We start from the raw sequence: 27376 nt of genomic DNA, 5'->3' as shown, positions 1-27376 counted from the left end.
CTCATAAACTGAAATATGTGGTTTTGGTATATGGCCCTGTACTCTGTGTGTGTGTGTGTGTGTGTTACAGTAATGTACAGTATATAATAAAGAGTACATATACAAAATATAATTTTATAGTGTTTTTAATTGCATAAGAGAATCATTCCTTTAGCATTGGAACAGACTTATTTTTTCTATTACACTTAATTTAGCAAGATCTTCACATTATGAGGAGAGCACAGTTAAGGTAACTGACGTTTCAGGGATCCCAGTCACAAACATAGGGACATACGAGGAAGAGGTAAGGAAGGTTTTCCAGAGGCGATCACAATTCAGTTGAAGTTATAAAGGATGAATAACAGGTCACTCTAGGAAGAATAAACAGTGTGTAATATAAGTAACTCATCATATGGAGCTATATATGGCATTAAAGGCATATAGACGATGAGGTGGAAAAGGCCAAACCATGAATTGGACAGAGGTCTAATTATGAATGCCATGCTGGGAACTTGAAACTTACTAAGGGGATAATGTCATTTCCTGAGAGTGAAAGAAGTGTGAGATGAGGCAAATGATTAGAGGTTATTATTGGTTCAGGCCAGGTGAAATATGAAAGAATGATAGGAAATTTCCCGTGAGACAAGATGTGGAGCTCACCTATTTCGTGCCGTCTTGAGGTAAGTATATGTCCAATGACAAGACAAAGGCAGGAAAGAAAAAAAAGTGAACCTAGGCTTGGAATTTCTTAGAAGCAGCAGATAAAGGCAGAGCCAGGAGAAGCAGTCAGCAGTGCCAGAGCTGGGGGCGAGGGGGAGGCAGGAGACAGACACTTTGAGGTAAAGTCAGGACTGGTGGCTATGACCAGTCCTGATACTCATGTATTGGAGAATAATTTTCAATATACCCCTTGGAAAAGAAGGGTTATAGGACTAAATGAGGTAATACTTGTAATACTATGTACTTGCTTAGAGCAGTACATAGTAAACACTTAGGAATGTTGCCCATCTTCATTACCATCATCATCATTACCACTATTAATGGTTGCTTGGTTAATAATTTATTTTCATACTCATCCTCAAAATCACTGATTTTTATACTCTTATGAATAATACTATGAATGTAGATTCTGTTGTACAGTAGACATGAAAATATTTTTCTCGTAACATTTATCTTTCTGTATGAAGTTTATGGAAGGACCCTTTTTGGAAGGCCTATACTGGGACTCCTGGTACAATAATGAGAATTTGTATGATTTAAAGAACACCAGTCGTATCTACTATGAGAACATACTTTTAGGAGTCCCCAGAGTCCGTCAGCTGAAAGTCCGTAACAACACATGCAAGGTCTATTCATCCGTTCAGTCCTTGATGAATGAATGTTACAACAAATACACTTCTGAAAATGAAGATCTGACTGATTTTGGCCTTAAACTTGATACTGAGTAAGTAGTATAAAATTACACCTAAATTTTTCTAGCAGCTTACCATTGTATCTCCAAAGAATTGTGAAAATATATTTATTTTCCAAATAATACCAATAGAGGTCTGGCAGGTAAGGAGACTGTTTCCATAATAGGGTCAAAGGAAGACCAGAGATGCAGTGTTTAGAAAAGAGTAAATCTGTTCTTTTTTTGCTTACCAAAGAATGTAAAGTGTTGTGTTTTTTTTCCCGACTGAGATGAAGTACCAAGTCATATTGGACACAGGGCAAAGCATGTATTTCTCAGTCAGCTTTTCTGGCTCTGGCAAGATGCCTTCAGACACATCCCAAATGCTGCTTGGAATCCCTAGGGAGTGTCTTCAGTTTACTCTGCCACTTTCTCACTCTGGCTTATTTCAGTGGTATCTTCTATTGTTGCCAGTATTGAAAAGGGGCGGTTGTGTTCTGCAGACACTGCATCTGATGATGCTGCCAAAGATGTTATGGCCATTGTTCTCCAAAGTGGCTGAGGCTAATGCTAGTGTAGACCCATGTCTACACTTTATATTGAAAATGTAGAAGCCCAGAGCCACTGACACTACCACCCCTTAACACAGAAGTTGCTTGTATCGTTGCTTTTAAGGTCCTACAAAAATCATAAAGGCAAAGAATATCTTTTTTTAAATTTGATATTTATCAAAGTGATGAAAATATTAACAAAGGTCCACCCTTTCCAAACCATAATTCCCACTCCAGAAGCAACCACTTTTAGCTCTTTTAGTTGTTTCTTCTTATATATACTTCCTATTTCTAAATAACATGCTTATACTGCCATTACTTGATTTTATAGTTTTACATAACTATCGTTTCTGTCATGGAAGGTATCTGTAGTGTCCCTCTTACACCACTCCCTCCACATACACACTTCCTGTTCCTCTTAGCCTATAGTTATACTATAATTTTTGTTAATCGTTAGTCAATGTTTATATATAAATATAAATAATGATTACATTTCCTTTCTTGAACAACTTCCCCTGTCCCCATAGGATTAATCATTGCCTTGTGGGTTTTGTTGATTAATTTTTTCTTTGTATAAGTTTTGGGTATTTTTGAGGGAAACAAAGTGCTTGTTTAATTCTTACAAATCTAATAAATTCATAAGTATGGTGACACATTCTCTTAACTGTTATAGTACTATACACTATTTCCTTTTCAATGACAATTACAAGATAAGTCAACTATTTAATTACACGTTTTAATTTGATCTCAAGACTACTCTCTTAGGTATTTTAATATTCCAAATTTTCATAAACGTTAGAAATAATTTAAATAACAAAATTAACATTATGGATTTGGAATTATAATACATGTCATTTCCTAACAACCAGAATAAGAATCAATTTGTGCTTGTTTGTATTTCTAAAATACAACGTTCATTAATTAAAAACAATATTAAAAGTTGGAAGTAGGAGAGGGTTGGTGTAACAGATGTTCTTGTTTCAGTTGAACAATCATGTGGAAAACACTCAGAAACACAACTATGGAATTTTCATTAAATATGAGTATTTTTTTCTTAGTGTTGTCACTTTTTTCTTCCCTGCTGAAAACATAGTATTGTTAATAGAAATACGAGTTTAAGCAGACCATCTTTGGATAATTGCTCAGATCTCTTTTGGGGAGCCTGAATAGAGACTGAAATGAAGAAACAAGGCTTTATTTTTTGATATCCCATAGCTAAGTTAAAATAGAATGGAAACAAAATTTAGTTATATAGATTTTACTTCATGTACTTTCATTAAAATAAGATACCTATATAACAAGATAGACACTGTAACAAAGTATTTATTGGGCATTTATAATTGGTATATGACCTTTAGAAGACAGACTATGAATCATCTTTTTTTCCCATGCTGAGACATGTTTCTGAATTAAAACCCTTGGTAGTCTCATCCTACTCAAAGTCTAAAGAGCTCATAAGACAACGGATAACATATTAAAGAAAAAATAATCAGTCATCACTTTCTAGAGTTCAAGTTCCCTGAGGCAACAGATGGATTTAAAAACATTTTTTCTTAGCATTTAGTCCAATGTGTGCCCCCAGTAAGCACTAAAAAATGAAAACATATTAAATTTTAATCCTTTTAACTTTTAATCTTTTTAAGTTAAATCCTTAATTTACTATCTTGCTTCATAATTACTATAATACTTATTAACTTAGTACTACTTTTTTTTTGTAACTACTACTTTTGAACCAAAGTTTAGTTTAAATTCTTAGAATACATCTCAGTCAGGCTTTCTCATCTCTCCATTATTCTTTTTATATCTACAGATGGAAGTACTCTGCTCCTAGTAAAAACTCCCCTTGGCACTGGGGATTTGTTGGTGTTTACCGAAATGGGGGATATATTTTCACTTTATCAAAATCAAAATCTGAAACTCTAAACAAGTTCATTAACCTTCGAATGAACAGCTGGATAACAAGAGGAACTAGAGTTATTTTTATTGATTTTTCATTATACAATGCTAATGTAAATCTGTTTTGCATCATCAGGTGAGTGACTCAAAACCACCTCTTATTAGTATACAGAATTTAAAAGGCACCGAGAGCCCTCACTAGGGTTTCCAGTTTGTGCATATTGGTACTGCAATTAAAATCATAAGCTCCAAAATAAACATAATGTAGTTCTGCCAATAATGAAAAAAAAAGGAAAAGGAACATCACATTCATTGTTTCACTATTTCAGGATATATTCCAAAACATGGAGAATTACATATAGTATGTTAGTTTTATATTACTTAAGAATATATAGTTTTATTTCTCATCATTCTGCAGTTGGACAGATCTAACATTTAGTCCTAATGATTTCTTCCTTTATTTTATGTTTTTTATATAATGATTTCTTCCTTTAAATTAGATCATTCAAACCTGTTGATTTCCTTTCAGAATGAGCTTCTTTATTAAGTTACTAATTTTTGTCTGAAGAGTAGACTAGTTTAAACTTCAAACAATATGTAACAGCAGTCAGCATCCTAGAAATGAGAGCCTGCAGAGATTTGCAAAAATGGCCCCAATTCTTCACATCTTTGCCATGTAAACTTGCAGTGTCCTGTCACCCAGGGCAGGGTGCACTGCCCCAGACCTTGGTACTGAGCTCAACCATGTGACTTTCTTTGGTCAGTGGAATGTCAGCAGTTATGATACAAGCAGCAGTTTGAAATGGGTTTGTATATTAAAACTTGCTCTCTTAGTGGGGAGGGTATAAGTACTAGAGCCCATGCTTAGCATATACAAGGTCCTGGGGTCAATCCCCAGTACCCCTCTAAAACTAAATATACAAACTTAATTACCTCCCCCCTAAAAAATAAATTAAAAAAAAAAAACTTGTTCTCTTTCACCTCTGCTATTGCATGAGAAGGACATGCCTGAGCTAACCTGTTGGACCTAAGAGAAGGATAAGAGACATCCTCTCATGAGGAGAAGGAAGGAGAACCAACCAAAGAGAAAAAATTCTTTCCAGTAGTCTGATTACCTTAGGTCATCTGCCTAACCTGGACCATGCTATTTGGCTTAGGCCTGGGTTCTAGAATCCACTGGCAAAGGAAATAGGATTAATATGATTGAATCTGCCTGGGTATTGAATTGGCTTCCTCTAAGTGATTTGGGAATGAGTGGATGCCTGATACAATTAGAATTCTGTTAGAAAGGAGGAATGGAATAATGACCTTGAGACAGGTAAACAGTGGTATCCACTAAGTCTCAATGAGCCACTTTTCTTTCATGAGTCTTACATTTTTACTCTCAGTGGAATATGGAATTGGTGTTAACTCTGATTAGAGAATTTTACCCTTGTGCAACAGTGATGGTGAAACATAACCACGGCCTTTAAAATTTATAAAAATGGGGAAAAAAATGAACTACCTTAAGCATCCAATTGACATTATTATACATTTTATTTTATAGTATTTTCTTTTCTTTCAGGGAATCAGCTTCTTACCAACATTACCCACCCTTTCCTATAGTCCTGATAGGGATAAAGTGAAGAATACAAATCATTTCTATGTCTTAAATAAGAGTAAAACATTGAGGTAATAGGCTTAAAGTCACATGAAGAACTCCTTGTAATACTAGATTAAATCCTTATTTCCTGTCTCTAGGTTTTATGCTTATTTTATATTATCTTTTAAAATGTTATTTTTTAGAAACTTCAGCAGATTTTGAAACTTTTAACTGGTAGTATATCTAATCAGTAGTTGTATGGGAGCCTATTGCTTACGCTAAGACCTTATCCACTTACTTTCCTTTTGTACACATCACATATCTGGGAAACTGAACTGAATGCTCATCTTTTTTCCTTTCATATTATTCTACACTTCAGATCAAAATACTGAGTTTCTTTCACTTCACTCACTTATCCAACATTGTGCACCTACTATATGCAAGGTGGAAAAGAATAGTTCCGCTTTCTACTTATTAACCAATGGTTTCATTCTTGTTTCTGTCTTTTTTGGCAGCACCTTATTCCAGGACCAGTAAGATTTGCTAATATCTTTAGGTAGGAATAATTACATCATGATATTGTGATAGAGGTGCTGGTTACTTAAATTTCTGCCAATTTGTAGAGAATAACAGAAATACAGTGAACTACCTCAAAATCTTTTTGTATGTAGTGTTAGAATTAATTTTTATACTTCTATTTGCATATAGATCTTTGTGTCCAACATCCCGTGCCTACAGTAACCAGAAAACATTCACTTTAGTAAAATATGTGATCTTGACATTTAGAAGCAAGAAGTATCTTAAAAGCTAAAGGGGTAGAGTATATTTCCCTCCTCTGAAATATTCAAGAATTCTGTATTTGTGGGGATGGAGTCCTGACTAATAACAGTAACTAATAGTATAGCATGTTCTTGAACATCATCTCATTCTCCTACGGAGATAACTTAGTATCTCAGTTATGAATGAGCAATCTAAACACAGAATAGAATGAATTTCTAGCTAGTCACATCATCTCATTTACCTTGGTCTTTGACCACTACTCAGACTACCAAAAAAAAAAAAAGTGGAGCATTAAAATATAAGTAAATCCTCTAGAAACTTTTTGAGACCATGACACTGAGAAAACATATTTTATACAAAATAACTGATTAAAATACAGATCATCACTGATCAGAAATTTAAGTGGAGTTAGGTACTGAAATATAAATACTTGAAATGCAGTTACTTTCACAACCTTTTACAGATTGGTGGCAGAATTTCCTGCAACTGGAGGAATAATTACTTCATGGCAGTTTTACTCTGTGAAGCTCCTCAGATATGTTAGCTACTATGATTATTTTATTGCTGCCTGTGAAATCGCATTTTGTATTTTTCTTTTTGTCTTCACAATACAAGAACTCCAAAAAATAAAAGAATTTAAATCTGCCTATTTCAAAAGTATTTGGAACTGGCTAGAATTACTACTTTTGGTGGTGAGTATATAGTCACATACATGGTTGAAGGGAACTGCATCTGAACGCACCAATTTGGGAGGTGTAAAAAGCAGAACTTTTTATTCATCTGGGACTTGTTTTAAAAGCTTCAAGTATCAATCATAAAATGTTGTGCTGTATACCAGAAATTGAAACACTGTAACTGACGGTACTTCAAAAAAATCATAAAATGAACTGACATAGTACATACCAATGGTATGCCTATAAAAGGGAGAAGTCAGTATTTTTTTTTTCTTCTGATTTAGTCCTTGGGAGAACTAGCATCAACCTAGGGGAGTAAGTGATTCCACAGGTATTATGATTTAATAGGCACAGTAGGTCTCCCTATCCCCACTCAGAAAAAATATATTCTTCAAGGGCCTCATGTTGAAAATCACAGAACTTCTTGGGCAAGTTCCTGTAAAATGTACTCTTCTAAGTTGCCTAAATCTGCTTTCCTCTTTACACTGAATTTTGAAAGAACAGGCAAAAGACAAGCCTAGGCAGAATACTGAAGGCAGAAAAGGTTTGAGCAGCCAGAGGGTAGCTTGTGGGCACAAAGGATGCCACCAGAATTGGGGAAATAGTCCCTAAAAGAAACTCCAAAGACTGCCAGTTCTGATCACTGGAAAATACTGAAATAAACATAGAGGTGTGGGCAGGGTGGGAAAAAATCCTAAAAGCTTGATTTTAGGAAAAACCAATAAACATTCTGGTTTGTACAATGTGATCTTTCAGTCTTACTGGCCCTCAGTTATAGCAAATCCTATATATATATATACACACATACATATTTGCTTCTCAAAACCAAATTGAAAGTTTCTCAGAGTCAGAAAGTGTGTCATCTACCTCTCTGGTATCCCCAGTAATGCTTAACATTGGGCATAGCATTAAATGTTTGAGTACTTTATTAGGGGAGGGAAATCAAAAGAATATTTTCATGACAGTTATAAGCTCTGATACCTAAGATAATCTGGTTCTAAAATCGTAGAAGAGCTGTTAAAGAGCTCTAAAAGGGTTTATTTGGGGGAAACTAAACAAATTTTTCTTATAGTGTTACATGGTGAAAACTATTAAACTCTTAATTATCATGTAGTTTAATGGAGCAGAAACTCTTACAGCCTAGTCAGAATTACATAACCATTTGATGTATTTGTGTTTTATGACTAAAAGAAGCCAACAGGCAGATAGATTAGGATGGCTACAAAATCAGTATTTTGCTACTTTTATGATGAACATACTACCTTAAACGTCTATTATTTGGGCTTACTTCCGTTTATGTAAAAGCCTATCTCTTCTCTCTCCTTCCCTTTTTGTTGAACATTAGATGAACTTTTTCATGTGTTTCTTCATAGGCTGCAGGAGATTTAGATATTGAAATAAGTCTCTAATTTAATCCTTTTTATTTTCCCATTTAGTTGTGTTTTGTGGCCGTTTTCTTCAACTTATACTATAATATACAAATTTTTCTCTTACTTGGACAACTGTTAAAAAATACTGAAAAATATTCAGACTTCTATTTTCTTGCATACTGGTATATTTATTACAATAATGTAATTGCTATAACCATCTTCTTTGCATGGATAAAGGTATTTATATTTTATCAGATGTAATAGATTAGATATCTTTTATTGTATTAGATAATAAAATGGGAACTTAAACTACAAAGTCATGAAAAAACAAAAGGATATTCTCAACCATACAGTAATTTTAAAAGTAGTTTGACTTTGTAATGATTGCTGGCAAAGCCTTAAACACCCCTATGAATCATTAAGCATCTCTTTTAATTTGAAGCAGATTTCTTCTGAAATGAATTAACTTACTTTAAGTAATTATAATCTGTAATATTCTCCTATTTCAACTTTGTTCTTTTTCAGATATTCAAATTCATAAGCTTTAATAAGACAATGTCTCAGCTGTCAACAACCTTGTCCCGCTGTATCAAAGACATAGTAGGATTTGCCATCATGTTTTTTATAATATTCTTTGCTTATGCCCAGTTAGGATTTCTTCTTTTTGGATCACAGGTTGACGACTTCTCTACTTTTCAAAATTCCATGTAAGCTCTTAGTACAAAGGTAATTATATATTTTCCAGTTTATAACAAAAAAATTATGGAAAGGCCTATGATAAGTAGTGACATAAACTTTTAATAAATTTAAACATGGTTTGGTATTTTCACTGATGGCTAAATATCTGTCACACTCAAAGTACAGTTAGGCACTGAAAGATCCAAATGGATTCTGCTATCGATTTTTCAAGTGTTACTAGGTCAAGTTAGAAAAATAATTTTTCACTTTCCACTAGAAGTGAAATTTTTACCTAAGGCAAAAGACATTGATTCCATGTCTCTGTGGCAAAAGAATCTTAAGTGTTTTCTTTAGAGGGCTCTATCTTTAGAATCCTTTTATTGATATTGACCTGATGTCTTTTGCTGATCTGGCAAAGCTGAGTTTTTAAAATAGCTTTATATACATAAAGCAATCAGCAGATAAACTTATAGAATGGAGTAGGAAGAATCCCTAGAAAAGCATTCAGGGTTTTTTTTAATTTTAAAAAAATTTTTGGAGGGGAGCTAATTAGGTTTAATTCATTTATTTATTTTTAATGGAAGTAGTGGGGATTGAATGCAGGACCTCATCCACTGAGCCATTACCCTCCCCCTTCAGGCTTTTAAAAGTGAGTAATTTTAATAATTTTCTTTCTTTTTGAGTAGTTCTGTCTGTATAAAAGATTATGATGATGTAAAATATCAGTTCTCAAAATGTGTTCTGTGGAATCTAGACCAAGATTGTTTGGGGAAAAATGGCTTTATACTTAAGTAAGTTTGGGAAATTTTGCATCACTCTTTTGGAAATTTGCAGTGCATGGTAACATATGGCTCTGAGAAAACCTACAGTAACTTTCTTTAAGAATTCCCTAAACTTACTTGTCCATATCTCTTTTATTTAATTTGGGAAAATTCTGCTCTAAAGAAATTCTTTAGGTCACCCTCTTTTCATCATCCACATGTAAATAACTGAAGTACCAACTGTATGAAATTTACTAACACTTTTTCTGAAACAACCCTTTACTAAATCAGTAGTACAAAGAACGGACTAGAACCCAGAGGATATAATTTTATTTTCCAATTCTGCATTAGCTATTTAACTTTTCTAGACCTTAATTTCTTTATCTGTAAATGAAGGGGCTGGACTAAATCACTCCCCATGGTCCTTTCCAACTTCAAATCATCTATGATTTAAGAAGTCTAATTAGTTTATCCTGAGTGAATAATGTTTGCAGTTCTAACAACTTCTTGGTCCTTTCCTAGGATCTTAATTCAAGTGTTACTTAATAATAAAACTAAGTAGTACTGGACATTAAATATAAATGTTGTAATTTACAGAACCTTGGAAATTTGTCTTACATGGATAGTGGGAGGGAAGAAAGTATTAGGCACAAATTAAACAGGTTTTAGTAATGATGTGCTAGGTTATTGAAATCAACCTCTTCAGGACAATTTTAAAAGCTGGAAGAAATATAGATAACATTAAAGAACTAACAAAAAAGTGAGTAATAGCTGGGTCAAAATCAGAAAGCAAGAACCCAGAAAAGTAAACTCAGCATCCAAAGCTACTTATACCCTGAAGTCTTTATTTTTTAAGTTGATATATATATATATTGTTTTATTGTGTTAAATATACAAATTTTTTTACAAAATAAAATTTACCATCTTAACCTTTTCTAAGTGTACAGTGAAGTACATTCATATTGTTTAATCATCACCATCATTTATCTCCAGCAATCTTTTTATCTTGTGAAACTAAAACTCTATACCCATTAAACAAGAGCTTTCCATTTTCCTCCTTAACCTAGCCCCTGGCAAACAGCATTCTTTTTGTCTATACTATTTTGATTATTCTAGGTACCTAGTATTTGTCCTTTTGTGAGTGATTTATTCCACTTAGCCTAATGTCTTCAAGATTCAGTAACGTTGTAGTGTGTGTCAGAATTTCCTTCCTTCTTGAGGCTGAATAATATTCCATTGCATGTGTATATCACATTTTGTTTGTCCATTAGTCTGTCCATGACACTTGGGTTGCTTTCATGTTCTAGCTATTATGAATGCTATAAGAACATGGGTGTATAACTATCTCTTTGAGACCCTACTTTTAACTCTTTGGGGTGTATATCCAGATGTGGAATTGCTGGATCATATGGTAATTCTATTTTGAATTTTCTGAGGAACTGCCATACTGTTTTCAGGAGTGGCTACCCAATTTTACATTCCCACTAACAGTGCCTAAGGGTTTCAGTTTCTCCACATCCTTGTCAAAACTTGTTTTCTGGGCTTTTTTTTTTAGTAGCTATCCTAATGGGTGTGGGTGTGAGGTGGCATTACATTGTGGTTTTGATTTGCATTTCCCTGTTAGCAATATTGTGCATCTTTTCATGTGCCTATGCATATGATAGTCCCTTTGATGGTGTCTCTTAGGCTCTGTTCACTTTTATCTTTTTTCTTTCTGTTTCTCAGACTCAATTTCAATTTTCCTATCTTCAAGTTCACTACTTTTTTCTTCTGCCTGTTCAAATCTGCCTTTGAATCTCTCTAGCAAATTTTCGTTTCAATTATTGTACTAGAATTTTGGTTTGTTTGTTTAAGTTTTCTATCTTTTTACTGATATTTACAATTTTTTGTTCATAGTTTGACTTTCTCCATGTCTTCTTTTAGCTCTGAGCATCTTTAAAATTGTTGCTTTGAAGTCTTTGTCTAGTAGGTCTGCCTTCTGGTCTTTCTTAGGGGTGGTTTCTGTTGGTTTATTTTTTCTTTTGAAAAGGTCATACTTCCTTGTTTCTTTGTATGTTTTGTCATTTTTTGTTGTTGTTGAAAACTGGACGTTTAAGGGTAACAATGTGAAAATTTTGGAAATCAGATTCCTTCCCTTCCGCAGGGTTTGGTGGTTTTTGTTTTTTATTGTTACTGACTGTCTCCATGCTGAGGATCAGCCTCAGATGTAAACTTAAGTTCTAATCAGGTTTTTTCTGAACCTGCGCCTTTTTGGGGGCATGCATGCTGACTTTCTAATTTCCTCTATATATGCAGTTATTTTTTGAATGTCCTTATCTTTAATGTCTGGCTCCCAAAAGGGGAAAAAGAGAGAAATGAAGGGGGAGGGAAGGGCACTGGGCCAAGGGCATTGTATAAAAAGTGACATATTTGAAGAAGTATCAAATTAAGTCTAGAAATGAAAATTATAGCAACTGAGATTAAAAACACATTTGACAGGTTTAAGACACAGAATAAGTAAAGTGAAAAGGGTCAGGAAAAAAAATTAAAAACAACATAGACAGACAAAATGTTGGAAGAAGGACATAAAAGGTAGGAAGAGAAGGCCTAATATATGTTTAACCTGAATTACAGAAGAAGACAGAGTGGAATAGAGGCAGTATTTGGAGAATGCTTAGAAATACCACTCAGTCACGCCTTCAAGTGAGAGACTGTGAAGTCGTATTACCCATAAATGGTACATTATGAAACAGTCTGTAAGCTATTTTAATTCAAGAAGAGAGAACTCTAGAAAGCAGGGGTATCAAGAATTTACAAAACAGTGTTTTCATTCAGTATAACTCTGTATGCTGAAAAGTCATGGTACTCCTTTTAGCTTGGAGAAAAGAAAAAAAAAATAATAAACCAAGCACCAATTAAGAGGAGAAAAGTGACAATTACATTGTATTTGCTGTTTCCAGTTCCCATATGATTATAACCATTCAGTAAATTGCTTTGGTTTTTGTTATTCACGTTATTTACAGAGCAGAGATACGTGGACACTTTCCTCATAGAAAAGGACTGAATGGAAGCTTTAGTTAATGAGATAATTTCTGGAGAGGAGAAATGTCACCTTTAATTTATCTTTTCTTACATAAACGCAACTCAAGGATAAAAGATTAAGTTAAAAACACTAAAACAGAACTTCTTATTCTTATGTGCCAGAGAGGAAAATGAAATTTGATTTGTTGAGAAACTTTATAGTCTCCTTCCAATTCAGCATTTCTCTTTCTATTTCATGTAGAAGAGCATTACAAACCAGTATTAAAGGCTGGATAAATATTTTAAGTATGATTTAGTCAGGTCTCAGGCACTGGAGATGAAATTTCAGGTAACTCTGAGTCCTAAGACTCCAAATAGATTTCTTAGAATACATTTTTCCTTTACTGTACATAGTCCTATGCTCCCTTTGTGTGATGGGCAAAAGCAACAAGGAAGAAGAGACATTCTCCCCTTTGACTGACTAACTAATCACGTAAAGTATCTACATACTATTAAAACAAATTCCTTCCCAGGTTTCCCCTTTAAAGAAAAATCCCTGGTATGACTGGCAATGCCACTGCAAACTAATGATGAGAAAATAAAAGACTTTACGCTAAGAAATCCTAATTCTACCTCTTCTACTACTATGCTTGTTTAAAGCCTTTATTTTTTAATTTTCCATCTTTAAAATTAATAAAATGAAGATTTATAATATTTTAGATACAATTTCACATCAAAGCCAAGCTTTTACACTTACTGAAAATAAAATAAACCTCAGAATCCTATTTGAGGATCATTACCAGCACTTGTCTGAGACATAGCAAGTGACAAGATTGTTGGCTTCCTTATTTCAGTAGATGAGCAAAATTTAAGCATATAATTGAAATTGTATAACTCTTGACTCTAAATACAAGTTGAAAATCACTCACTGGACAAGATCAAAGTATTCTAAGTTTTAGAAGGGCACAGGGATGACTAAGAAGGCTACTGTCAAGATCAGCTGGTAAGCATGTATCTTAAGGTTCAAGTCTGGGTTCACATTGGTTAAATAAACTGAAGCCCATCATTTCTCAAGCTATCTGTTCAGCTACTTAAGTACCTCAAGTCTTACCTTTAGGGGAATTTTCTACATCCAGTTTTATAGAACTCTGTGCTAACAAAACTAAACCCACATAACATGCCATATGCAGCTAGATACTTTCCTAGACAAAGTGGTAACCTACATCAGTTGTCATGTATGTAAGAAGGTTTATAATGTTTTCTAATGTTTTTCTTCATTCCCATAAAAGATTTGCACAATTTCGAATTGTTCTTGGAGATTTTAATTTTGCTGGTATTCAGCAAGCCAATTTTATCTTGGGACCCATTTACTTCATCACTTTCATCTTTTTCGTGTTCTTTGTCCTGCTGGTAAGAATGACAATATATATATATTCCCCTTTTTGTTCATATTTTTCAGAAAAATATAATTACTAATTCAGAAAAGTTACACTGCTTAGCTATGAGAACACTTTACACTTATTAAGATTGGTATGGATTTCTAGTAATTCAGGTTCTCTAGCCCAGGGTCTAAATGTTTCCAAGTTATCCTATAGAGAACGTGATCACAATTGTTACTATCTGGGTGTTTACTGTGTGCCAAGAATGTGCTAAATCTTTCACACATATAATTTGAATGTCCCAGGTCTCTCCAGTCTGGGACATTTCATACCAGTGGGTATGAATTAGGCCATTAATATTCTGCCCATTTTGCAATGGCTTTTGGCCCTTATAGCTGAAAGCTCACACCTTTGCAATTTTTCGGAGTCCCCCAGGATGGGTCTCTCACATATATTCAGGACAAGTCTATTTGGCCTTCCTAATCAAGGAACCTTGCCTTCCTACTCAATGCTCTGCTACTGTCCTCCATGAACATTTTTTTGTCATGCACAGCAGTTATCCCCTGGTGGTGGGCAAGAGTCCTCACAGTGACAGAGCTGGGCCACAGCAGAAGGTGGAGAGGTGGGCTGGGGGTAAGAATACCCTCTCCACAATTCTGTTTGTGTTATCTGGACATTAGCAGTTGTAAGAGCCCTAGAAAAATTGTGCATTTAAACAGCTTTATAGAATTTTAAAGGGAAAAAAAACCCCTTATGAACATATAATTACATTATTCTGTTTTCTTCTGATATATAATATTAATAATGTATAATATGTATGAGTAGCCAGTTCATATACACTATTTTACATTCTGCTTTTCTCATTTACCATACACCTACTTGCCCATATTTACACACTACACATTTCTCATTCTACTATATTATATATAGTCTGCACAGCCATTATCTCTATAATTGAGCATATGAGATACTTTTAAAATTTAAATATAATTTTACAAATCCCAGCACTTGTCAAAGTCATTAACATTTAAACTAAATTTTTATTTTAATAATTATTTATTTGAATATTTCTCCCCAGAACATGTTCTTGGCAATAATTAATGATACCTATTCTGAAGTAAAAGCTGACTATTCAATAGGCAGAAGCCCAGATTTTGAAGTTGGCAAAATGATTAAAGAGGTATGTCAAACTCTTCTCCTAATCAGAATTCTAAGACCAACCTTAGATGGTTTATACTCTTGTAGTTTGAATAACACTTAAATTCCAAGTGATAGCAGGTTTGGGGCTTTTGTAAGGAGGTGATTTGGGGTTTTTTTGTTTGTTTTGGTCCAGTATTACTCATATTTACATTATTTCACTACTAGGAAAAAATGCTCTCTGGCTTTAAAAATGTGGCCAAAATTATTTCAGAGTTTAATATGTCAAAAGTTATTGATAAAAAACAAATTTCTTATGTATAGCACAGGGAACTATATTCAGTACCCTGTAGTAATGTATAGTGAAAAAAGAATATGAAAGTGAATATATATATATGTATCTCTATATATATGACTGAAACATTATGCTATGCACCAGAAATTGACACACTGTAAACTGATTATACTTCAATAAAAAATAGATAGAAAATGACATTAAAAAATGTTTTTGAGCTATCTACTAAAGGCAAAGCACCACTGGATATTATAAAACTTTCTTCCCTCCAAAAGTTTTCAATTTAGATGCTAGTATTTCTATAAACAATCTGAACTCAGAACTCCATGTGCTTTATCTTCCTCACTTTCTGTTAATGGCAACACTTTTCTCAGTAACCCTGGGCTCGAAAACCTTGAACTTTTTATTCCTTTGTCCCTTATATGGTCTGTTGCCAAGGCTTCTGTGTCAAGTTCATCTCTGTAGATTTTGCTCATATTTGTGGAACTTAAGGACACTTTGAATTCTAACTGCCACCACTACAGCAGGGCCCTCAATACTTAAGTGTTCTAGCCTCTTTTCTGTGCCAGCCCAGTTATGATCACATCACTTCCCTGTTAAAAATTCTTCAAATCTTCCTTGTGCTTGTCAATAAGGCCTAATTCTTTACTCAGGCATTCAAGAGCCTTCTCAAGTTTCAAAGCCCTGACCTATGTTTATTCATTACTGTTTAACTGTACAATTTCTACCTTCTATGCCTCTGTTTACAGCACTGCACCTCCCAGCTAATGTTTTGAGTACAGTGCTGTTTACCATGCTTGCTCTCACTCTCTCCTCTGGGCCTCTGCTCATGTCGTTCCCTGGCCCTCCAGGAATATTCCCTCTGCTCACTCACTGACATTCTATTCTCCCTGACAGGGTAGAGTCTTCTCTGTCCTCTCACACTTACCTCACTTTTGAGTTGTAGCAGAGTCATGGGTGTACCATCTTGCCCATCTCTGCATAACTGTGGCTCTAACCATAGCCCGTTCACACAAAAAAGGTCCTAACAGCTGTGGGGTTAATGGGGCTTAAGAACTCTGTCCAAGAAAAAAAAGAAAACTATTAATATGTTCCCCGATGAGTTTAACTGTGGGTTTTCATCTTTTATCTCTTGATTATGATGTTGGTTATATGCATCAAAGTGTTAACATCCTTAACGTAATAAATGTTAATATTTTTTAAAGATACTTTTTTTTCAAGTTGAAGTGTGATGCCCACTAGAGAATCCTTTCTGCTTTTCCACAAGCAGGCAGAAACCATAAGTAGCAACAAGGTGAGAGGATAATCATAGCATTTGCCTCCACATTTCTTTAGGTCAGCAGTCCCTGGAATCAAGTATTTCCTATTTATTTTGATTAAAAATTGATAATACAGAATATAGTTTTTATGAACTTTTAAACTATTTTAAATTATGTCTAGCGTTACAAAAATGCTCTCGAAAAACTCAAACTAAAGAAATCTCAAAAGGCTGAAGACAAGAAAAGGTGAGATGACTTTCCTTAAATTTTTAACTTACCATTTTAAAGCTCTTAATAGAGATTTACTATAGAATAAAGTTTTCATTGCTAAACAACCACCATTCAATGTGCTGAATCTAAACACACTGTGAAAACACCCAGTAGTACCTCCTAATTTCTGAGTGTCAAGAAACTCTAAGCTAATTTAAAATTAATACAAGGCATGCCATGCCACTCAGAAAAAGCTGTAACAGAAAGCTGGACATGACAGCAAAGTCGCTCTAAAAAGGCAGGAAATGATTTTAGTCTACATTAAATGCATTGTTTTTACACAAAATATTTAAGAATACACTTACATTTGAAACTGAGTCATTTTGGTGTCAAAATCCTTCCCAAACCCAGACCTCTGGCAGTGGGACATAATATAACATTCTTTATAGCTAGAGATATGATACTCCAGAGTATTTATTGATGACGACACTTTCCAAATAATTAGGGTTACCAGAAAGAACAGAAATGCAATTCAAATCCTTAATACAGATCTAGTTGTATTTTATGCTATCATTCCCTTTTTACTATCATATGCCTCTAATTTTTATTTTGTATTCTCAGTATGAAAAGAAAAGATTTGGCTGAACAAGCTAGAAGAGAAGGCTTCGACGAAAAAGTAAGATTTTACTTTTCTCAAAGTGATAGCTTTATTAGACACATGCTTACAAAAAAGTTCGGGTTAAGAACTGAATGATTTGCTTTTTTCAAGTATAGTTGCCACCTCTAAAGTTCTGCTAGAATCTAGATCTTTTCTTGATTAGAACAAATTGTTTGCATTCCAGCTGCTTCTTTTCTTTTACTGGTACTCTCAGCCAGATACCCTGGACCTACAGCTATACTCTCACTGTGTGATTATTACTCAAGGTTTAGTGAGTATACTCTATTGATATAATTGTTCTCTTCTAATCATTAATGTGATAAATCACTTTAATGATTTTTTATATTTCAAAATTATAACATATATTCAACAAATGACTAAACATATATGTATTTAAGAAATAATAATAAAGCAAACCTCCACATACCACTACCACCCAAGTGAAAAAAACAGAACATTGCTCTACTTCTCGTTGTCCACACTCCTCAATAAACTGAGAAAGAGGACAACAGGGTTGGGAGATTGGAATAAGCAAGAACATATACTGGAGTGAGGTTTCTCATTATCAGATAAGGGAGTTACAAAAATGGAAAGGTTGAAGGTTGAAATGAATCTTGTGATGTCAGATTAGAATTGTAGATGTGTATATGTGTGTGTGTGTGAATGTATCTTCTACTTCTGTCCACTGAGAAGGCTAGAAGCAATGACATCCTAGTAGCAATGACACAACTAGTCTCCAGATCTTGGTTTCCAAATACCATTTTCCTCTAAAGGAACCAGGACTCCTTGGAAATAGTTCATTCCAGAACTAGAAAGTACAGGTGCTTGAAGAATGATGGAGATCTGTTAAAAGAACAAAAAGTAAAAAAAAAAAAAAAAAAAAAAAGACAAAAGACAGCTTAAGGGGGCTCCCACTGGCCAAGTCTGGGGATACTTATGCACTATAATGAATATTAATTTAAACCCATTGAGTAAAATAGGATTCTATACTGATCTAAACATATACATGAATAAAAGTCTGAGGAAGACTAGGACATTTCCATACCTCTCCACAAAATACATATTAATTACAAAAAGAAAAGGAATAAAATCAGGGTGGAGAAGTCTAGAAGATACCATCTTAATCAACTTGTACTGGAACAAGTTGAAATCATATGCCACCTAAGAGGATGCTAAAAGGACACAGTATCCCTTGTGTAACATCCCATTAAAAATGTGTAGCATGAAACATCACACAAAAAGAAACTCAGGTACATTCTACAAGATAATTGGCCTTTATTATTCTAAAGTGTCAAGGTCATAAAAGTCAAGGTAAAGCTGAGGAACTACACCAGACTGAATGAGACTAAAAGATATGTACATACAATGTATAATCATGAACTGGATCCTTTTACTCTAAAGGGCATCATTGGGACAATGTGTAAACTTGAATGAGGGACTGAGGATTCAGATGGTAATAATCTATCAATATCAATTTTCTGAGTCTAATGATTGCACTGTGACTATAAAGGAAAATGTCCTTGAATGCAGGAAATATACAGTGAAGTATTCAGGGACCATAAGGTATTTGTGCTGGCAACTTCAAATATTTCAGGGGAAAAGAGTATTTGTATCATTCCTCTAACTTTTCTTTAAGTTTGAGATTCTTTTAAAAAATAAAACTATAATTCAATAAGCCATCTCTGAAATAAGACAATGTAAACTGAAAGATATACTGTGTACCTGGGGAAAACTACCTACAATGAACCTGAGACTTATCTAAGCAAAATTTGAATTTACTTACAAGGAAAAGAAAATAGGCTTATTAGCATAACAATATTCAACACTATAAATCAAGAGAAGAACATTTACAATATATGAAAGGAAAGAAAATGTAAGCCAAGACTTTTTATATCCCACAAAGCTGTGCTTCAAATGTAACGGCTCAAACATCTTCGAACACGTAAGAACTCCGGGAATACTGTTGTATTCCTGAGGATTCTATATGAGAATCATCTTCAGCCAAACAAGAAATAATTTTGGAAATTTCAGAAAAGGAAGAATGGTGAGAGAAGGTATAAAGTACAAAAAAACAAACAACACCACCACCACCTGATTATTTAATATGTAATAGCTAAAAAGTTGAAGAATTATCATTGAGTTAATAATCAAAAAGAATACACTTTAGCACACTTAAGAGCACAGTAGTAGATAATAAGAAAAATACTGTTTTATCAATTTTGAAACCTTTTTTCACATTTTAACATCTCTGAAATCAAGATGTCCCTTACAGTTGACAGTGTGCTGTATTTTAATTGGCAGCACTTTTTCCATAAGTGGTACATAAAATAATGGTATAATGGTCTTACAATAGACTCCATCTCTCAGATACAACAAAATATGCTATTATGATTAAATATACTTGAGGAGTAGAAGGGAAGAAGATGAGGAGGAAGAAATTGAAAGTTAATTTTTTTGTTGAACTTGTTTGGTTCCTTGTTGAAGGGACCAAAGCAAGAAAGAAGACCCAGGATGTATAATAAGATATATGCACAAAGACAAATCACCAAAACAAAAAATATACATTCCTAAAGGAAAGAAGTACCAAAACAAAAAAGAAAACAGAAAATATACCACATGGTAAAAGACTTAAAATATACCTTAAAACAATATGAGGTAACTATGACCAGATATATCTGACATATCAGTAAAAACAAGCTTAATTTACTTAAAAAGAAAAAAAAAATCAGACTGAATCACAAAGCAACACTCAATTCTGTGCTAAAATATATACCTAAAACTTAAAAGCATGAGCAAAGGTATAAAGGCAAGCAAAAGGGGACACAATATTAGTCAAGGTAGAATTCTAGACAAAAAGCTCTAAATGAGATGAGGGTTCTTTATTAAGGCTAAGATCAACTTTAATAGTTAGGATTATCTATGTACCAAGTGCTATAGCATCTATTTCCATAAAGTAAAGACTACTAGACTTATAAGAGGAGAAACAGGCAGGAATACACTAAAAATAGACAACAACAGATCAAGAAAAGGAAAAGGATTAAAAAAAATACAAAACATGAATGAAGTCTTCTTACAGTTATGTCTTAAATGCTGTACTCTCAGGAGATACACCTGTTTTTCAAAAACCCATTCATGAAAATAGATATACTGGGCCACAAAGAAAACCTCAATAAATTCCAAGAAGTAGTTAATACAGAAAAAATTCTATAAAAACGACGTACTGAAGTTTTAAAATAAATTGAAAATGAAAAGATTCTTTAAACAAGAAAAAATTAACATTATATAATTCTTAAAGAGGAAATACAAAATGAAACAGCAGAATTCCTAGAAAAGAAAATAATGAAAACATAGTATAGAAGAATCTATGAAATAGTCAAAGAATACCCAGAGGAAAATTAATAAACTTAAATTTATCAATAAAAATCAAAACACTGAAATTAATTTTAGCATGTGACTCAAAAAGTTAGAAAAGAACAATAAACAGAAAGAAAAAAGATAAAAGTAGAATTAATGAGTTATAAAAAGTAGTATAAGTAAATAAAAAGGCTGGTCTTTTGAAGAGACTAGTGAAAAGAAACCACTAGCCAACGAACAGAGAAAGCAAAAACATAAAAGAAATTACAATAAGGGAAATAATCAAGTAACAGAAGAAATTGTTAAAAATCACTGAAAGAAACTGAAGACGGAAACAAATGGAAAGATATTCTGCACTCAAGGATTAGAAGAATTAATAGTTAAAATATCCATACTACCCAAAGCAATCTACAGAGTCAATGCAATCTCTATCAAAACTTCAATGGCATTTTTCAAAACTTAGAACAAATAATTCTAAAATGTGCACGAAACCACAAAGACCCAGAACAGCCAAAGCAATCTTGAGAAAGAACAACAAAGCTGGAAGCATCATGCTCCCTGATTTCAAACTTATTACAAAGCTAAAGTAATAAAATAATACTGGCATAAAAATAGACATAAAGCAACAGAACAGAATAGAGAGCCCAGAAATATACCCACACATATGTGGTCAATTAGTTTATGACAAAAGAACCAAGAAGACAATGGGTAAAGGGCAGTCTAATAAATAAACGGTCCTGGGAAAACTTGACAGCCACATGCAAAAGAATTAAACTGGACCATTATCTTAACCATATACAAAAATGAGCTCAAAATGGACCTGAATGTAAGACCTAAAACCACAGGACCCTTTTAAAAAAAAATAGGCGGTAACCTCTTTGACATCAGCCTTGACGATAATTTTTTGGATTTAACACGAAAAACAAAGGCAACAAAAGCAAAAATAAACAAGTTGCACTACATCAAACTGAAAAGATTCTGCACAGCACAGGAAACCATCAACAAATGAAAAGGCGACCTAAGGAATGGGAGAAAATATTTGCAAATCACGTATCTTATAAGGGTTTAATAAATAAATGAAAAATATATAAAGAACTTATACAACTCAATAGACAACAAACAATCCAACTGAAAAATGGGCAGAGGATCTGAACAGACATTTTTCAAAAGAAGACACACAAATAGCCAGTAGGTACATGAAAAGGTTCTCAACATCACTAATCATCAGGGAAATGCAAATCAAAACCACAAAGGACTATCACTTTAAATCTGTTAAAATGGGTATCATCAAAAAGACAAGAAATAATAATAAGTCTTAACAAGGATGTGGAGAAAAGGAAATTCTTGTGCACTGTTGGTGGTAATGTAAATTGGTGCAGCCACTATGGAAAACGGTACGGAAGTTCCTCAAAAAATTAAAAATAGAATTACCATAAGATTACCAGCAATTCCATTCCTGGGTATTTATCTGAAGGAAACAAAAACACTAACTTGAAAAGATATCTGTGCCCCATGTTCACTGCAACATTATTTAGAAACACCAAGACATGGAAATAACATAAGTGTCCACTGATGGATGAATGGATAAAGAAAATGAGGTCTCTATATACAATGAAATATTATTAAGTCATAAAAGAGAAGGGAATCCTGCCATTTGCAACAATATGGGATAGACCTTGAGAGCATTATGTTAAGTGAAGTAATTCAGATAGAGCAAGACAAATACTCTATGATCTCATTTATATGTGAAATCTAAACAAACAAACAAAAAGATACAGAGAACAGATTGGTGGATGCCAGAGGCAGGAGTGAATGAAATGGGGGATGGTGGTCAAAAGGGACAAACATCTGTTAAGTTGTTGTGGGGATATAAGTAAGTTGTGGGGATATTATCTACATCATGGTGACTATAGTTAATAATACCTAATTGTGTATGTGAAAGTCGCTGAGAGTAAATCTTAAAAAGTTCTCATCAAAAGAAAAAAGATCTATAACTGTAGTGATGGATGTTAACTAGACTTATTGTGGTGATCATTTCACAATATATATATATATACAATGAATCATTATCTTGTACACCTAAAAAAAATCACTAAGAGACTTTTGTGTATAACTCTACGCAAATAACATTTGAAAACCTGAATGCAATGGATAATTTTTCTAAGATAATAAAATTTATCAAAACTGAATGCAGAAGAGATTTTAAAAAGCTTAAACAAATCCATTCTACAGAAGAAATAGTCATCAAAGAGCTACCTCCAAAATAAATCAAACCCAGATTGTTTCACAAGAGAATTTTACCAGGTTTTTAAGGAATAAATAATTTTAAGCTATTTGAGCGGTTTCAGAGAAAAGAGAAAACAGAAAACTTCCAAATTATTTTTATAAAGCAACTATACAGTGATACTAAAACCAGGCAAAAACTGTACTCCCCCAAAAAACAAATAGAAAAAGAAAATATCATTTATAAATCTTGAAGCAAAAATCCTAAATAAAATATTAGCAACCAGAATCCAAGAAATACATCATGATTCAGAGTTTATCCTAAGAATGGAAAGATGATTCAAAATTATGTAATCAACTAATTAACATAATTTATTCTATTTATAGATCCAAAAAGGAAAATTACATAATTATTTTCCATAGATGTTGGATATTTGGTAAGATTCAACATCTAATCTTCAGGGGAAAAACAAAGCAGAACAGGAATCAATGGACACTTCCTTGATATGATAAAAACAAGGCTATCTCAACGCAAAGCTAGCACCTAACCTAATAGGGAAACATTGGACATGTCAAGGACAAGACAAGGATGTATTTAGAGGGACTGGCCAAAACAATTAAGTAAGAGAAATAAATCAGAAGTACAAGAATTGAAAAGGAAGAGATAAAAATTACCTCTCTTTGAGATACGATTCTTTTGGAAGACTATAATGAAGAATTCTGTCACCAGTTACCAAGACTGCACCACTGGGCAAGGGGAGGGAAGCAGAGCCAGAGCCTGGGAAAGAGCATGTGGGGAGTAGGCCTCACATGGTGGAGGCAACTGGACACAAAGTGGTGGTGGGGGGGCTACATATACTTTACAGGGCTCCAGAAGGTCCAGGATAAATGAGAGAACGTCAAAGAGGGGGTTAGTGGAAACGTGGATAATCCCGTATAGTGGTGATAGGGAAGAGAAGGCACAAGTACAATGATCCCAAATCATGCAGACAAAAACGCAGCACGTGCAGCCCAGCAGAGGGCCCCATAGGTGTCTCCGGAGATTACAGATCTTAGATCCTGTAGTGGTGGCCCTGGGATGCCTCTCCCAGCCACCCCACTGCTGGTGGCTCAGGGCAGAAGTCCCTCCATTAGAGTCACAACGGGAAGAGGCACCTTCGAGGTCAGAGAACCAATGTCATGTGGCATCAGCTTCGCAGGGTCTATGCTTTTAGAAACACACTTTCTAGAAAGCAGCCTTTCTCTGAAGTTTTTAAGGTATACAATGAACTGAAAAATTATGACAAAAAGAAAGAGATTAAGTAAAATAGTAGGAAAAATAATTTATATAAACAGTCATGTCATATATGCGAACACCAAGTAGGTCATTAAAAATTCTAATAGAAGGATCTATTTATAGTAGCAACAAAACAGAAAGTGCCCAGGAATTAAAGATGTTTAATGTTTAAAACTGAGATAAGGAAAAATTTAAAACATTCCTTAAAAACAAAAACACACTTGACCAAATGACATACTAGCTACATGTGTCAGTCAGAGCCTAGTCAGGAAAATGTAAACCACATTATGTATTTCAAACAAAGAAAAATTATTACGAAGAACTGGTTACATAGGTATTGGAAGACAGAAAAAGTAAAGAGCTGCTACTCTACCTATGAGGAAAAAGGTATCACTATCCTATGAATGTCAAGAAAGAAAAAGTGATGGTTGAGATGGGTTTTTTGAAGGGTGAATAAAGTTTACCAGGCATAGTCTATTCAACCCATATTATTAAGGCATCCATATTATAATAGACCTGGTCATTTAGAAACGGTTGTGGGGCCCACAGCTTTAACTGCTTATGAGTAAATATGCCAAAACATGGGTGCTGTCATGTGGGCAAAATAAAACTAGAAAGATTGAAAACCATCCTTTCCTACTTTGGATATGTTAGTTTAAATATGTTGATTTAAAGACAAACACCGTCTGATATGGCACAGTTTCTCTGACCAGAACAGCAATCATTTATCACATAAACAACATTTGAACTTAGGCACCACCATTCTCTCTGAGGAAGGTAATGAGAACCCTTACACAGAGATCCACTTTGCTACCTAGTGTTACTGCTGAAGCAGGGCAGTACCATACTCATTTACTGAAAATTCTTTGAATCATATCTGGGTACACTGTCTGCTTTTCCTCTTTTCCTAGGGCTATCCCTATTTTCCACAACATACATGGCATTTTTTTCTAAAGCTAAGGACTCTTTAGGATCAGGGAAGGATGCAGCAAGAATTCTCTGGTATGAGGAATTTATTTTGGGGGATGTGGACAGATTTAAGTACATAGATTGATGCAGTAATTATTATGAAAAGGAGATGGGTTATTGTTAGTGCAGGAGTCTGGCTGAGAAGCAACTGGGAGGGTAAATAATACCCCCAGAAGTACTTTGAAGTACACTTGCTTCATTGAAGAACAGAAGTACAGAAAAGAACACCTCGGCTTTCGCCAAGTGAAGAATGGAGAAAGACAGGAAAAAGAAACTCAGCTGGAGATGCAGAGGGGAAGAGGCAGTGAAATGAGAATAAGCTGATGTTTATAACTTAAAAATCCCCTAACTCTGCTAAACCGTTTTAACACCAGGTCCTCATAAGTGACTGCTGATGCATAGGTCCAAAAACCAGGCAGAGCAAAAAGCCAGCAGGGCTCAAAATCACAGCCCTGGAGAGTAAAGAACAGTTTAAAATTCTCAACCCTGTGATGCTTGTGTGCCATAGACCTGAAACAGAGAAAAATTTAAAGGTTGCAGCTTATTATGCTTTTCCTCTAACTTGACAGGAGATTCAAAGTGCAGAGCAGATGAAAAAATGGAAAGAGAGGCTTGAGAAAAAATATTACTCTACAGAAATTCAAGACGACTACCAGCCAGTCACTCAACAAGAATTTCGAGAGTAAGCATTTGTTCTAACCAGGGCACTATGGAATTCATGATATGGAGATTGGGGACACCCCACCATTTTCCTGAAACCAGAATCTTATTGTGTTAAGATGCCACTTTTTTCAACTTTTTACCCAGCTTTAAAATTACACAGAAAACACAAGACTCCATTTGTTTAAATTAAGGTCAGAGTGAGACCAATTGCTTTCGTCCTTACATCTCTAAAAAGGAATTGACATTTATACTTGATATGCACAGCAGGTACTGTGCTCCACACAGCTTTAGAATATTAGATCCATAACTGGCCATACTGGCATGTCTTTGGAGTTTAAAATACTATCTTCCCACTCAAAGCATTTCACAATAGGTAGTAATAACCTGCTGTCTCTATGTACAAAATTGTTAATGACTCAGTGTCTATTTCCTTCTAATTATCCTCTAGCCTCTTTTTATATGCTGTGGAGCTGGAGAAGGAATTACACTACGTCAGTTTAAAACTAAACCGAGTGATGAGAAAGGTTTCAGCTCTACAATACTGAACCAAGTGGAGGTGAGACTCTATGATGCAGTCACTGAGCATCTCTAATGATTTATACCTGTACCGAATTATTTCCTTAACTTGTCCCCATTTCAGGTACACTTTACATTTTTTTTTAAATGGAGAAACTGGGAACTGAACCCAGGACCTCATGTATGCTAAGCATGTGCTCCACCACTGAGCTATACTCACCCCCTTCAGGTATACTTTAAAAGCACAAAACCACCTATTATCAAGCTATCATCAGGGTCAAGGACAATGACCAAATAATTTCCAGGAATGGGACTCAACATACAATCCATGCATATTACAACATGCCTCCTGAATATAAACACACTGGTACAAACAAAGAATTTTATAATGAGATTTATTATTAAATTCTAGGAATGTGAATGGAAAGGATAAAATAATACTGCTTTTAGTTCTTCGGGCAGGTCTCTATTTAATAGTTTAGTAAGTAGGTAAAGACACTTTTCTCAGTGTTACACGAAGTATAAGAACTGCTAGTGTTCTCGTCGTGTACCATGTTCTAACTTGGCCAAAGTTAAATTAGTAAATACTCAGGATCCTAGAAAACCATTAAATAAGACCCCAAGTGAAATAATCACACCTCTATTTTGCTCAATTGGAAATTTCCTGGAAAAAGGCAAAGTATAAAAGGACAAACTTTGCAACCACCTACAGAAATTTCACTAGTATCTACAAACTGGAAATTCATCTAGACAGTTTCTAAAGTAACACATTTAAA

At 34.2% G+C, this 27376-nt stretch overlaps 1 protein-coding gene and 1 long non-coding RNA gene across 9 annotated transcripts in view; one reads left to right on the top strand and one right to left on the bottom strand.

Moving 5' to 3' along the window:
* The window catches only part of PKD2L2 (polycystin 2 like 2, transient receptor potential cation channel), a 41877-nt gene that overhangs the window by 2911 nt on the left and 11590 nt on the right, over positions 1-27376 (top strand). For 7 of the 8 annotated variants that reach the window (XR_012068154.1, XR_012068157.1, XM_072956994.1 and 4 more), the window contains 11 exons: positions 1167-1423; positions 3731-3952; positions 6642-6870; positions 8289-8459; positions 8748-8929; positions 13951-14071; positions 15119-15220; positions 16913-16977; positions 17563-17617; positions 25991-26103; positions 26533-26640. Coding sequence is in view for 6 of the 8 variants with exons in the window: in XM_072956994.1 (XP_072813095.1) it covers positions 1167-1423; positions 3731-3952; positions 6642-6870; positions 8289-8459; positions 8748-8929; positions 13951-14071; positions 15119-15220; positions 16913-16977; positions 17563-17617; positions 25991-26103; positions 26533-26629 (1614 nt within the window). In the remaining 2 variants the exon portion in view is untranslated. The remainder of the gene's footprint in view (positions 1-1166; positions 1424-3730; positions 3953-6641; positions 6871-8288; positions 8460-8747; positions 8930-13950; positions 14072-15118; positions 15221-16912; positions 16978-17562; positions 17618-25990; positions 26104-26532; positions 26641-27376) is intronic. The other variant, XM_072956997.1, reaches the window with a different exon arrangement.
* On the bottom strand, positions 55-16444 carry LOC140692654 (uncharacterized). The gene is made up of 3 exons (XR_012068241.1): positions 16401-16444; positions 1621-2047; positions 55-350 (listed from the first exon to the last, which is right to left on the bottom strand). It is a non-coding gene; the product is annotated as an uncharacterized lncRNA (long non-coding RNA).

The sequence above is a fragment of the Vicugna pacos genome, chromosome 3, assembly GCF_048564905.1.
Source record: "Vicugna pacos chromosome 3, VicPac4, whole genome shotgun sequence".
Lineage (NCBI taxonomy): Eukaryota > Metazoa > Chordata > Mammalia > Artiodactyla > Camelidae > Vicugna > Vicugna pacos.
This window is presented reverse-complemented; position numbering and strand designations above follow the sequence as displayed.